General features: G+C 37.2%; 1 protein-coding gene and 1 long non-coding RNA gene across 2 annotated transcripts; one reads left to right on the top strand and one right to left on the bottom strand.

Annotated features, from left to right (window-relative positions):
- Positions 1–283: 283 nt before the first annotated feature.
- LOC149594105 (putative glucosamine 6-phosphate N-acetyltransferase) lies at positions 284–12,937 on the top strand. Its single transcript, XM_089861259.1, has 6 exons — positions 284–551; positions 1,953–2,106; positions 6,340–6,402; positions 9,162–9,292; positions 10,763–10,824; positions 11,427–12,937. The coding sequence occupies exons 1-6, from the start codon at positions 543–545 to the stop codon at positions 11,584–11,586; spliced, it is 579 nt and encodes a 192-aa protein (XP_089717385.1). The 5' UTR covers positions 284–542; the 3' UTR covers positions 11,587–12,937.
- A 750-nt stretch (positions 12,938–13,687) lies between these two features.
- LOC149594106 (uncharacterized) lies at positions 13,688–14,630 on the bottom strand. Its single transcript, XR_016379330.1, has 2 exons — positions 14,278–14,630; positions 13,688–14,151 (listed from the first exon to the last, which is right to left on the bottom strand). It is a non-coding gene; the product is annotated as an uncharacterized LOC149594106 (long non-coding RNA).
- Between the last annotated feature and the right edge of the window lie 274 nt (positions 14,631–14,904).

The raw sequence follows: 14,904 nt of genomic DNA on the forward strand, positions 1-14,904 counted from the left end.
TCCTTTGGTTTTTGCGTGGTTTTTGGCTTAAAATGTGTGATGTTATAGGCCCGTTAGCAAAGGCGCTTTTAGCTCAAGCTGATTGCTGAGAGAGTTGGCGGAGGCGCGAGTAGTTGGTCTTCAGGAGCGCGTAATCGAGTGGGTTTTAGCCGTTGCCTTCATGTTGCCCTTGCAGCTTGCGTCGTGTTGCGCGTGATCGAGTGTGCTATTATTATAGCGAGCGACTTAATATACTTTACTCACGCTTTACTAACCTTGGTTGACTGCTTTGTGTTTGCTTTTATGGCTGTCGGTTTTGTGACGTCAATGAGGGCGTCAACTCTTTTCGTTTTCCATTCACCTTGATATGTTGATAGGCAAGGTTTTTTTTTGGTTTTGAAGGCTTGATCCACGTGGCTTGCGGCATTGTAAATAACTGGGTTGTCAGTGGATATGGTTTCTCGACAATAATTGTACGTCGCTATTAGAGATTTTTAGCGCACCAGCTGTGGTTATCTCAAGATTAAGAAGTCTAGCTCTGAAGTTTAGCATTTATTTCAGAAATGTCACAGGTATGAGTTTCAAATTTTATATATTTCTATTTACTTTAATAATAATTATTGGGTTTATTAATGCTATTTACAAATTTCTTCAGAGTAAATGTTCATTAAAATTGTAATAAATGCGACGGGGAAAGGGTACAGGGAAGCTAGTTGTAATGCATAGTAATATATAGCAATCAAATTAGTAGTATTACTACATAAATACTATTGTTTTGGTACTAGATTTAGTTTATTTAGGGTTAATTATATGAGAATTTATCGTGATTAAGGCGCGGGAACTAGGTTACATTTGGGTTAACACTTTACAGGCACTGCCTGATTCAGGGTCTGCTTAGGTTCAATTTGTAAAAATTTGCTCTCTATTATTATCTCTAATTTTTATGTAATTAATCCTAAACGATTACTAGGGAAAAATGCGTGAGTTAGAGTAAGGCCTAAGCTAATACCTATAGAAATTGTGAGATGTTATTTAATTAACGAGTTTAGTTTTAATGATTTTGGTGTGATAATTACCATAATATCAGTCTAAAATGACAATTCAATGGTTTTCAGGCCATTTTCTAATCCACCACCTTATTCCCGATGCACTTGCCAAGGCTTAACGCGAGGTTTTTTTACTGACAATATATTTTAGCCCCTGAAGCAGACGACGCATCATCTTGCAAAACTTTACACCGTTGCCTATGTTAATCAAGGCCTGTGCGTGGCGAATATTTTTCTTTTTCTTTTGGCAATTTAAGTTGCCAAATTCTCTCACCTGAGGCGCTATTAGCTGGACCTAAATAATTTGAAATATTCATTTTCTCGCGCTTGGAATTTGAAATGTACATTTTCTCGCGCTTGGAATGTAAAATATTCATTTTCGCGCGCGTTTCGGTCCAGCTATCAATGAAATCTCGCGGTAAAATAGGGAGAAAATAAGAAGTCGCGTTTCTTAAAAGTCCCCCCCCCTTCGAAACTACCGTGCACAGGCCTTGATTAATGTAGGCAACGCTTTACACCGTTGGCTACGTTAATCAAGGCCTGTGCGCGGCGAATATTATTATTTTTCGTTTGGCAATTTAAGTTGCCAAATTCTCTCACCTGAGGCGCTATTAGCTGGACCTAAATAATTTGAAATGTTCATTTTCTCGCGCTTGGATTTTAAATACTCATTTTCGCGCGCGTTTCGGTCCAGCTATCAATGCAATCTCGCGGGAAAATAGGGAGAAAATAAGAAGTCTGTTTTCTTTAAAGTCGCCCCCTTCGAAACTACCGTGCCCAGGCCTTGATTAACGTAGGCAACGCTTTACACACTTCACTTGTCAGTTAAAAATCACACGTTAAGCCCGACATACGCAATGGAAATAAGCTGGATCTCCCTTTAGTTGTGTTATTGTAATAAACACGGACAACATACTTTTTGATCAGAATGGCATTGATGATGTACCCTTGTACTCTCCGTCAATTCTTGAAGAAATACCAGAACTCGTTAAGGAAATAAAATTAAATGGAGGCGTGTCCGTAAGAAACCCTGGGGAAAACCTTTTAATTCGACCACTAAGGTCGGGAGACTTCGATAGAGGTAGCAAACAAATACATGCAATATCATAAGTAAATGGTAAAAAAAAAACATCACCCCTATAAAGAAATAATGAAGTAGAAAAACCGAGGGGTCCGACATTCCCAAAAAAAAGCGATTTCGACAAAGATTTCGAGATTTCTTTGATTTTGTGATTTCGATATTTCTTCTTTGATTTCGTGATTTCGACAAAGATTTCGAGATTTCTTCTTTGATTTCATGAGTTCGACAAAGATTTCGGGATTTCTTCTTTGATTTCATGAGTTCGACAAAGATTTCGGGATTTCTTTGATTTCGTGAGTTTGACAAAGATTTCGAGATTTCTTCTTTGATGTCGCGATTTCGCCAGAGATTTCAAGATTTCTTCTTTGATGTCGCGATTTCGCCAGAAATTTCGGTATTTCATCTTTATTTCGTGAGTGCGACAAAGATTTCGGGATTTCTTCTTTGATTTCGTGAGTGCGACAAAGATTTCGGGATTTCTTCTTTGATTTCGTGAGTGCGACAAAGATTTCGGGATTTCTTCTTTGATTTCGTGAGTACGACAAAGATTTTGGGATTTCTTTGATTTCGTGAGTGCGACAAAGATTTTGGGATTTCTTTGATTTCGTGAGTGCGACAAATATTTTGGGATTTCTTTGATTTCGTGAGTGCGACAAAGATTTTGGGATTTCTTTGATTTCGTGAGTGCGACAAATATTTTGGGATTTCTTTGATTTCGTGAGTGCGACAAAGATTTTTGGATTTCTTTGATTTCGTGGGTGCGACAAAGATTTTGGGATTTCTTTGATTTCGTGGGTGCGACAAAGATTTTGGGATTTCTTTGATTTCGTGGGTGCGACAAAGATTTTGGGATTTCTTTGATTTCGTGAGTGCGACAAAGATTTTGGGATTTCTTCGATTTCGTGAGTGCGACAAATATTTTGGGATTTCTTTGATTTCGTGAGTGCGACAAAGATTTTTGGATTTCTTTGATTTCGTGGGTGCGACAAAGATTTTGGGATTTCTTTGATTTCGTGGGTGCGACAAAGATTTTGGGATTTCTTTGATTTCGTGGGTGCGACAAAGATTTTGGGATTTCTTTGATTTCGTGGGTGCGACAAAGATTTTGGGATTTCTTTGATTTCGTGGGTGCGACAAAGATTTTGGGATTTCTTTGATTTCGTGGGTGCGACAAAGATTTCGGGATTTCTTTGATTTCGTGAGTGCGACAAAGATTTCGGGATTTCTTTGATTTCGTGAGTTTGACAAAGATTTCGAGATTTCTTCTTTGATGTCGCGATTTCGCCAGAGATTTCAAGATTTCTTCTTTGATGTCGCGATTTCGCCAGAAATTTCGGTATTTCATCTTTATTTCGTGAGTGCGACAAAGATTTCGGGATTTCTTCTTTGATTTCGTGAGTGCGACAAAGATTTCGGGATTTCTTCTTTGATTTCGTGAGTGCGACAAAGATTTCGGGATTTCTTCTTTGATTTCGTGAGTACGACAAAGATTTTGGGATTTCTTTGATTTCGTGAGTGCGACAAAGATTTTGGGATTTCTTTGATTTCGTGAGTGCGACAAATATTTTGGGATTTCTTTGATTTCGTGAGTGCGACAAAGATTTTGGGATTTCTTTGATTTCGTGAGTGCGACAAATATTTTGGGATTTCTTTGATTTCGTGAGTGCGACAAAGATTTTTGGATTTCTTTGATTTCGTGGGTGCGACAAAGATTTTGGGATTTCTTTGATTTCGTGGGTGCGACAAAGATTTTGGGATTTCTTTGATTTCGTGGGTGCGACAAAGATTTTGGGATTTCTTTGATTTCGTGGGTGCGACAAAGATTTCGGGATTTCTTTGATTTCGTGAGTGCGACAAAGATTTCGGGATTTCTTTGATTTCGTGAGTGCGACAAAGATTTCGGGATTTCTTTGATTTCGTGGGTGCGACAAAGATTTCGGGATTTCTTTGATTTCGTGAGTGCGACAAAGATTTCGGGATTTCTTTGATTTCGTGAGTGCGACAAAGATTTCGGGATTTCTTTGATTTCGTGAGTGCGACAAAGATTTCGGGATTTCTTTGATTTCGTGAGTGCGACAAAGATTTCGGGATTTCTTTGATTTCGTGGGTGCGACAAAGATTTTGGGATTTCTTTGATTTCGTGGGTGCGACAAAGATTTCGGGATTTCTTTGATTTTGTGAGTGCGACAAAGATTTCGGGATTTCTTTGATTTCGTGAGTGCGACAAAGATTTCGGGATTTCTTTGATTTCGTGAGTGCGACAAAGATTTTGGGATTTCTTTGATTTCGTGAGTGCGACAAAGATTTCGGGATTTCTTTGATTTCGTGAGTTTGACAAAGATTTCGAGATTTCTTCTTTGATGTCGCGATTTCGCCAGAGATTTCGAGATTTCTTCTTTGATGTCGCGATTTCGCCAGAGATTTCGAGATTTCTTCTTTGATGTCGCGATTTCGCCAGAGATTTCGAGATTTCTTCTTTGATGTCGCGATTTCGCCAGAAATTTCGGTATTTCATCTTTATTTCGTGAGTGCGACAAAGATTTCGGGATTTCTTCTTTGATTTCGTGAGTGCGACAAAGATTTCGGGATTTCTTCTTTGATTTCGTGAGTGCGACAAAGATTTTGGGATTTCTTTGATTTCGTGAGTGCGACAAAGATTTTGGGATTTCTTTGATTTCGTGAGTGCGACAAAGATTTTGGGATTTCTTTGATTTCGTGAGTGCGACAAAGATTTTGGGATTTCTTTGATTTCGTGAGTGCGACAAAGATTTTGGGATTTCTTTGATTTCGTGAGTGCGACAAAGATTTTTGGATTTCTTTGATTTCGTGGGTGCGACAAAGATTTTGGGATTTCTTTGATTTCGTGGGTGCGACAAAGATTTTGGGATTTCTTTGATTTCGTGGGTGCGACAAAGATTTTGGGATTTCTTTGATTTCGTGGGTGCGACAAAGATTTCGGGATTTCTTTGATTTCGTGAGTGCGACAAAGATTTCGGGATTTCTTTGATTTCGTGAGTGCGACAAAGATTTCGGGATTTCTTTGATTTCGTGGGTGCGACAAAGATTTTGGGATTTCTTTGATTTCGTGGGTGCGACAAAGATTTCGGGATTTCTTTGATTTCGTGAGTGCGACAAAGATTTCGGGATTTCTTTGATTTCGTGAGTGCGACAAAGATTTTGGGATTTCTTTGATTTCGTGAGTGCGACAAAGATTTCGGGATTTCTTTGATTTCGTGAGTTTGACAAAGATTTCGAGATTTCTTCTTTGATGTCGCGATTTCGCCAGAGATTTCGAGATTTCTTCTTTGATGTCGCGATTTCGCCAGAAATTTCGGTGTTTCATCTTTATTTCGTGAGTGCGACAAAGATTTCGGGATTTCTTCTTTGATTTCGTGAGTGCGATAAAGATTTTGGGATTTCTTTGATTTCGTGAGTGCGACAAAGATTTTGGGATTTCTTTGATTTCGTGAGTGCGACAAAGATTTTGGGATTTCTTTGATTTCGTGAGTGCGACAAAGATTTTTGGATTTCTTTGATTTCGTGAGTGCGACAAAGATTTCGGGATTTCTTCTTTGATTTCGTGAGTGCGATAAAGATTTTGGGATTTCTTTGATTTCGTGAGTGCGACAAAGATTTTGGGATTTCTTTGATTTCGTGAGTGCGACAAAGATTTTTGGATTTCTTTGATTTCGTGAGTGCGACAAAGATTTTTGGATTTCTTTGATTTCGTGGGTGCGACAAAGATTTTGGGATTTCTTTGATTTCGTGAGTGCGACAAAGATTTCGGGATTTCTTTGATTTCGTGAGTGCGACAAAGATTTCGGGATTTCTTTGATTTCGTGAGTGCGACAAAGATTTTGGGATTTCTTTGATTTCGTGAGTGCGACAAAGATTTCGGGATTTCTTTGATTTCGTGAGTGCGACAAAGATTTCGGGAATTCTTCTTTGATTTCTTGAGTTCGACAAAATCGCGAAGTTAACGAGGAAATCACGAAATCTTTGGCGAAATCAAAGAAGAAATCACGAAATCTTTCTCGAAATCACGAAATCCCGTACGTTTTCTTGGGAATGTCAGGTCCCTTGTAAAAAATAACTTGAATTTTTTACTTCATTATCCCTTTAGATTAAACGTAACACAACCATTTACTTATGATGACGAATGCAATTCAAGGCGTTCAACTTTTCAATTCAATTAATGCCTTGTTATTTTTTTTCTTCATTAATCAATGAAAGGTTATTTGGAACTATTATCGCAATTAACGAAAGTTGGAGATTATTCAAAAAAGCAGTTTCTAGGTAAGTTACACCTTCATTGTAAAAGGGATAATGAACTGTTGGAAAGAAATTAAACCTAAGAAGGTTTTGTTTAGTAAAAATCAGGGCAATTACAATTTAAGGCAATTGGGGAAAGTTATCGTTTAGTAAAATTCGGAGCAATTAGGGAAAGTTATCGTTTAGTAAAATTCGGGGCAATTAGGGAAAGTTATCGTTTAGTAAAATTCGGGGCAATTATGGAAAGTTATCGTTTAGTTAAATTCGGGGCAATTATGGAAAGTTATCGTTTAGTAAAATTCGGGGCAATTATGGAAAGTTATCGTTTAGTAAAATTCGGGGCAATTATGGAAAGTTATCGTTTAGTAAAATTCGGGGCAATTAGGGAAAGTTATCGTTTAGTAAAATTCGGGGCAATTAGGGAAAGTTATCGTTTAGTAAAATTCGGGGCAATTAGGGAAAGTTATCGTTTAGTAAAATTCGGGGCAATTAGGGAAAGTTATCGTTTAGTAAAATTCGGGGCAATTAGCGAAAGGTATCGTTTAGTAAAATTTGGGGCAATTAGGGAAAGTTATCGTTTAGTAAAATTCGGGGCAATTAGGGAAAGTTATCGTTTAGTAAAATTCGGGGCAATTAGCGAAAGTTATCGTTAAGTAACATTCGGGGCAATTAGGGAAAGGTATCGTTTAGTAAAATTCGGGGCAATTAGGGAAAGTTATCGTTTAGTAAAATTCGGGGCAATTAGGGAAAGTTATCGTTTAGTAAAATTCGGAGCAATTAGCGAAAGTTATCGTTTAGTAAAATTCGGGGCAATTAGCGAAAGTTATCGTTTAGTAAAATTCGGGGCAATTAGGGAAAGTTATCGTTTAGTAAAATTCGGGGCAATTAGGGAAAGTTATCGTTTAGTAAAATTCGGGGCAATTAGCGAAAGTTATCGTTTAGTAAAATTCGGGGCAATTATGGAAAGTTATCGTTTAGTAAAATTCGGGGCAATTAGGGAAAGGTATCGTTTAGTAAAATTCGGGGCAATTAGGGAAAGGTATCGTTTAGTAAAATTCGGGGCAATTAGGGAAAGTTATCGTTTAGTAAAATTCGGGGCAATTAGGGAAAGTTATCGTTTAGTAAAATTCGGGGCAATTAGCGAAAGTTATCGTTTAGTAACATTCGGGGCAATTAGCGAAAGTTATCGTTTAGTAAAATTCGGGGCAATTAGGGAAAGTTATCGTTTAGTAAAATTCGGGGCAATTAGCGAAAGTTATCGTTTAGTAAAATTCGGGGCAATTATGGAAAGTTATCGTTTAGTAAAATTCGGGGCAATTATGGAAAGTTATCGTTTAGTAAAATTCGGGGCAATTAGGGAAAGGTATCGTTTAGTAAAATTCGGGGCAATTAGGGAAAGTTATCGTTTAGTAAAATTCGGGGCAATTAGGGAAAGTTATCGTTTAGTAAAATTCGGGGCAATTAGGGAAAGTTATCGTTTAGTAAAATTCGGGGCAATTAGGGAAAGTTATCGTTTAGTAAAATTCGGGGCAATTAGCGAAAGTTATCGTTTAGTAACATTCGGGGCAATTAGCGAAAGTTATCGTTTAGTAAAATTCGGGGCAATTAGGGAAAGTTATCGTTTAGTAAAATTCGGGGCAATTAGCGAAAGTTATCGTTTAGTAACATTCGGGGCAATTAGCGAAAGGTATCGTTTAGTAAAATTCGGGGCAATTAGGGAAAGTTATCGTTTAGTAAAATTCGGGGCAATTAGGGAAAGTTATCGTTTAGTAAAATTCGGGGCAATTAGGGAAAGTTATCGTTTAGTAAAATTCGGGGCAATTAGGGAAAGTTATCGTTTAGTAAAATTCGGGGCAATTAGGGAAAGTTATCGTTTAGTAAAATTCGGGGCAATTAGGGAAAGTTATCGTTTAGTAAAATTCGGGGCAATTAGGGAAAGTTATCGTTTAGTAAAATTCGGGGCAATTAGGGAAAGTTATCGTTTAGTAAAATTCGGGGCAATTAGGGAAAGTTATCGTTTAGTAAAATTCGGGGCAATTAGGGAAAGTTATCGTTTAGTAAAATTCGGGGCAATTAGGGAAAGTTATCGTTTAGTAAAATTCGGGGCAATTAGGGAAAGTTATCGTTTAGTAAAATTCGGGGCAATTAGGGAAAGTTATCGTTTAGTAACATTCGGAGCAATTAGCGAAAGTTATCGTTTAGTAAAATTCGGGGCAATTAGGGAAAGTTATCGTTTAGTAACATTCGGAGCAATTAGCGAAAGTTATCGTTTAGTAAAATTCGGGGCAATTAGGGAAAGTTATCGTTTAGTAAAATTCGGGGCAATTAGGGAAAGTTATCGTTTAGTAACATTCGGAGCAATTAGCGAAAGTTATCGTTTAGTAACATTCGGAGCAATTAGCGAAAGTTATCGTTTAGTAAAATTCGGGGCAATTAGCGAAAGTTATCGTTTAGTAAAACTCGGGGCAATTAGCGAAAGTTATCGTTTAGTAAAATTCGGGGCAATTAGCGAAAGTTATTATCAGTGAGCACAAAAATAGAAGAGAGTCGGAGAGACCAAATTAAGTAATTTTTTCTTTTTGTAAAATTTCGGGGCGAGTAATAATTTTTTTTTTTGGTAAAATTCGTGCAAGTAATAATTTGTAAGTAAAAAATATTTTGATTTAGGGAAATATATGGGAAAAAACCTGTAAATGTCAGGGAAATCGGATCTCCAAAAGTTGTACAAACCCTGCCTTTATATTTAAAAGTTTAACGGATATTTTTAATATATTTGGATGCAGATACATTCCATTTAATGCTCTCCTGTCGTGATACGTATTACGTGACTGTGATTGAAGACACTTCGTTGGGAAAAGTCGTAGGAACAGCGTCACTCATTGTTGAACAGAAATTTATTCGCAATTGTGCAAAAGTAAGCCTAAAACCAACTCTTATTTAAATCGTAGAATTTTAAACACGCCATTAAACATATCTATTACGCAGTATGTTTAAATACATAAAAGGAAAAGTGCAGGTAACATAATATTATACCTTAAAAGAAGGGCCTTTTTTCTAAATATAAAAGGAATTAAATATTAAAAAATAAAATGATCTCTTATTACTAAGGCTGGGCGAATACCACTTTTTCAGGGTTCATACGGAACCTGGATAAGTCAGGGATATGGAAAATAGGGGAATAAGTCGGGGATTTAAAATTTTTATCTAAAAAAGTCATATCAAACCATGCTTCGAGCAATGCTAAATATGAGCCCAGCTGTATGTGATAAAGTGGGCTCTAGTAAACACCTAAAAATGGTCAGAGATATTGCCTAAATTTAACCTGGAAAAGTCGGGGATTTTCAATGTGAAAATTTGGTCCTAACCCTGTTTTTTACTATCGAGAGGAATATCAATTACCCAAAACATTTCTTAAAGGGAGGGTGAAGTGGAAAATGAAGTGAATTTTTTTTTTCGATTCTTCTTCTAATTATAAGACCAGTCTGCGTAGTGAAACATCCAGGAAATATCTTCGAATGATTTTGAAATTCAAATTAGGTTCAGATTTTATGGATAATTGGAAATAAGGACCTCTGACCAACCGCGTAACGCGCTGCCTTCCGGTTAACAAAATTCTCGTGGCACACTCTATGCCAAATGAAATTTATCGCGGGATTTGATAAAATTGCGCGGGATGTGAAAATCGTGGTGCGAGATGTAAAGCGTGCAACAGAAATTTTGTTACGAGGAAGGCAGGGCGTTACGCGATTGGTCGGAGGGGATAATTTCAAATTTTCTTTTAAATCTGAACCTAATTTGAATTTTAAAATCATTCGGAGACTATATATTCCCTTAATGTTTCACTATGCAAACTGGTCTTATAATTAGCAAGTCTCGGCGGCTGGCTGTGGTTCACTTAAGGCTAGTTTTCACTGGGCAAAAATGCGGCGGAAAAGGCCTTCCGCGGAGTTTGCGTAAAAATATTTTACGTAAAATATTTCGGAAAGCTAGCGATTTTACGTGGAAATGCACGGAATTGAAGTTCTATCTTTCCGCCGTTATTTAAAAAAACGCGAAATAGTAGCCAATCACTGACGGTCTTGTGGTGGCGCTTTAACGTAGTCTCGCGCTATCTATTTTTGCGCACTTTGTCCTTTGCTTTGACGGAAGTCTTCTTACCGCTAAATGCGCATGCGCTAAATAAATCCGCGAAAAACAAAACGCCGGGAAACGTCTTTAGTGAAAACCTGACGCGGAAACGTCGCTAACTTTCCGCCAAATTGAAAGTATTTGCGCCGCTTTGCGCCGCGTTTTTCCCCAGTGAAAACTAGCCTTTACACTGTTACCTGAACTTTAAAAATATTTGTTGTCTGGTCTTTTCAAGTATGAGTAAATTTTTTTAAAGGCTGGAAGATTGGAAGACGTGGTTGTTAGTGATGAATACAGAGGAAGACAACTAGGAAAACTGTAAGCCCATAAATGCTCTTTGTTTCTATAAGATATGGGCAAATGTGCATGAGAGTGAAAGTATGACAATGGCCATAGAGCCTGTGTTAAAAAACGCGGACATCAAAGTTTCGCCAATAACTATGTAGTTTACTAGTGACTGATGGACTTGCAAACTCGCGACTGAAAGTAGTTCAGACATTTATGCTCCTTGGTTTAACCATAGCCCACTCGATCACGCGCATCACGACGCAAGATGCTTGCGCTATAGCTAAATTACCGAGATTTGTTTTAAACGTATCTAGTTTTATGTGCTCTTCTATTGCTTCGATAACCTTACTTAAATCCATATTATCCCTTCAAATACCTTTTAAAACATTACCAGATACTCTGTCCTGACTAGAAACACAAATCGAGGAAGTTGTAGCATACACAATAGCAGACGACGGTAACCGCGTAACCGCGAATTAACACAAGACCTATTTTAAGGGAGTGAACAGTCCCAGTATAGCTACGCCAATAAAACGGTCAACTACGGTGAATTTCTGATGACTCGCGACTTTTGGCCATTTTCATACTTCATGGGTAATTTCAAAAATTACCCATGATGCATTTAATTGTAGGATAGTCAGCGCAATTCGACTTCTGGCTGAATATACAGGATGTTACAAAGTGATCCTTAGTTGCAAAGACGAAATGATTGGTTTCTACAAGAGTATTGGTTTCACCAGGGAAGAAGGAAACAACACCATGATGACCGTTAGACTCAAGGACATGAACTAATTTTATTAACATCCATGTTCGTAATATGTTAAACTTAAAATATTACTTCACATTAAAATTTGTAAAAAAGAAAAAATAATAATAATACGTGAACTTTAGATGAATTTTCAAGTGAAAGTTTATATATAATGTTTCATGTTGAACATGAGAAAATTATTATGATTGACCAATTTGTCCGTCCTTTTAAAGGAATAATGAAATGGTTCAATTGCAATTTGGTAATAATTTAGATCGGTTACTAAATAGTTAATGAAGCTCTTAAAATGTATATTAAAAACTGTAGCTCAAGATTCAACGTTTTACCTCTTTCAAGGCAAGTTTTAAAATTGTTGCGTGATGCGCAAGTTTTAAGAGTTGCTTCAATGATCTTTGCTGAAATATTCTTAAAGGGATAGTGAATTAAGAGAACAATTTACTAGTTCAAAGGGATAATTAAGTAGAGAAACAAGTTGATTAAAGATGTGAAAATGTAATTCTAACTCACCAAAATCATTGATAAAGAATGCGCGTGAGGAAATTTGTTTTCACGACGCTATAGGATAGGCAACTCCCTATCTCGAGCGAAAGCTTGTTCTGTATATACTCTGTTACAACATCGGTTGTCAGCACGCTCAAAGCTAGGACTCTATGTAACCTAGCTTTGTTCGTGCTGACAAGAGACGGAAAACCTCAGGATTTAACATGTCCTCAAGTTTTTTAGCTCAAATGCACGGACCTCTAGGCCTTAATTTTAAATACTGTAGGCAATTTCACACGTATTTGAAACTAAGGCCTAGAGGTCCGTGCATTCGAGCTAAAAAAACTCGCGGATATTTTAAATACTGAAGCTTTTTGTCTCTTGTCAGCACGCACAAAGCTACGTAACATAGAGTCCTAGCTATGAGCTCGCTGACAAGCGATGCTGTAACAGAGTATATAAAGAACAAGCTGTCGTTCGAGATGGGAGTTGCCGTTCCTACAGCGTCGTGAAAACAAATTTCCTCACGCGCATTCTTTATCCCTAGTTACGCATATTTTAACACAACAACTTTTTTTCTACTTCATTACATTATCCCTGTAATAGTTTAAATCTATTCAATAACTTGTTTTCTTTCTTCATCCTTTTAAGCCTTTGTTGAAAATTGTTATTTGAAATTGCTTTTCATACATTGCCATATCAATTTAAACCCTTTAAAATTGTTGATCCTTTTCATTGTACCTTTAACGGTGGAGTTATGCATTTGGCGTATTTTACCCCCATTATTTGAGGGTCACGTGATACCGGTGTTTGATTTTGTTGGATTACAAGTTTTAGTAATGCATTTATTGGTTGTGAAATTGTGAATAAATTAGTTTTTGTTGTTTCATATAATATTTTTGTTTTGAATATGCACAGACGCGCCCGAAAGTTGTACGCGTCAGAGTTCTGTTCTGCACTGGCCGGGCTTTCCACCTTTAAAAATTTTATTGGGCCGGGTCGAGCTTTTCAAATTTTGGAAATTATGGGGCCGAACTTGATTTTCCTTTAATCCAAAATTCAGATCAAGGATAATTTAAAGGGAATGCGAATTTACAATTTCGTGTCATATTTTACCACAAAAGTGGTATTATGTTACCTTTTCAAGTCTCTACTTTCAAAATATTAAGTTTTTAATATAATTGAACCAAAGTTTCTATTTTTAAAATCCATTGGAAAATCACGAAAACTCAGTTTCGATATATCAAGAATTTTGTCTTGTCGAGCTTGTTCGCCCGTTTGATGACATCACTATGACGTTGCGTTGAGGAAAAAAAAGCGCGGGAGAGTGGCACCATCTCACGGGAAAAATATATCTGTGACGTCAGCCTACGGAAAACGTTTTAGCCTTTCATAAAAAGTGGATTTCAAATAATTTCAAATGAAGCATTTTCAAATGCGTATTGCGGCCAAATAACTTGAAATCGGAGAATTAAAAGCTTGATATTTTTGAATTCACAGAAATTGATTCGATCTTTTGTTATGTAAATCAGACGTTTTTTCAAACGAAGCTTCTCATTCCCTTTAAATGAGTATAAACTTCTAAGAACAAATGTGGCGTTGTGACGAACAATTATCAAAAGAAATGAATGAGACGACACTAAAGCAAATATGAATTCAATTTATTGATGCTATGTAAAAATATATAAAAACTACAACTGCACTACGTGTAATGTTAATGTTGAAAGGGGTGACGCGTCGAGCACCGATACCAAAGGTTTATTTTGCACCCCAAGCTGGTTAGACTGCGTGGAGTCGCCTCGATGAAACGGATAATTAGATTGGCCGAGACAGTAGAGAACTGGTGTGGTTCCATAAAGTGCGTGTCGAAATGCTCAAAGCTCATAGCCGCGAGGTAGTCGCAGTTGCGGAGGAACTGGGAGGTTTCCTCTGCCTCACTGCAGAACCTGAAAAGTGGGTCATCGACAATGCCCAGTGAATGCAGGTGTCTATTAAGCCAGCAGTGTCCAGTGAGGAACCTGGTAAACAGCCTGATTTTGCTTTTGGTGAGGGCAAGCAGTTCCTTTGCCCTAGTAATGGAAGGACCCGGGACAAACTCCTTGACTGAACTGAAACGTCAATGTTTAAAATGATTTTAGGAATAAAGTTTCTTAAAGCGATTTAACTGTAAATAAGCTAAATTAATGACGATTGCAATAATTAATATCAATTATATTTATTTAATAAAGAAAAACCTCTTAGTATTGTTTTGACTCGGAGAGGTCTATTTGGTTTCCCAACTTGTTTTTGATAGGACAGAAATCAAAACAATTTAAAAGTGTGATTAATTGTGAAGTTGCCTGAGAACTGCCGATATGAAAACAAAGAGCAGAAAGATAAACCCTTCTTGCTGATAAAATGGAAACTATGATTTCATGGATATTAAAACCGTGATAAACAAAGTTTTTAAAAACCAAAATAGAGTGAAGCTTATCACTTAGATATTGTAATTTTTCTTTATAAAAACAAGTTGCGAAGAACAAATTAATAGTTAATCTGATAAATGCTAGATTTTGAGAAACCTAACCTAGGCCGCGTTCAGCAGAGCTCAGCAGAGCTCAGCACTGAGTCCGTTGTGTCAGCGCTGTTAGCCTTGTCCCACTGAACGGGATTTGACGTAACGCTGCTCCATGGATTAATTAACGCTAGGGATTGTTCACTAACTGGGTTTCCCATGTAATGCTATCGCCAACTACATGTTCCGAATTATTCCTTGATTCCCCTCTTCATTCCCCCAATTTATTGGACCAAAACGGATGTAGATATAGCGCCATCTCTCGCCAAAATAAATCGTTTTTGCCCAATTTAGGCAGGATTTCAAT

The sequence above is a fragment of the Phalangium opilio genome, unplaced genomic scaffold (assembly GCF_054372755.1).
Source record: "Phalangium opilio isolate 3A_F unplaced genomic scaffold, DU_Popi_V2 ptg000390l_1, whole genome shotgun sequence".
In the NCBI taxonomy this organism is placed as follows: domain Eukaryota; kingdom Metazoa; phylum Arthropoda; class Arachnida; order Opiliones; family Phalangiidae; genus Phalangium; species Phalangium opilio.

Coding starts and splice junctions, on each gene's coding strand:
- LOC149594105 (XM_089861259.1), top strand. Junction 9,293..10,762: donor TTATTCGCAATTGTGCAAAA/GTAAGCCTAAAA, acceptor ATTTTTTTAAAG/GCTGGAAGATTGGAAGACGT. Junction 10,825..11,426: donor GGAAGACAACTAGGAAAACT/GTAAGCCCATAA, acceptor ATTTAATTGTAG/GATAGTCAGCGCAATTCGAC.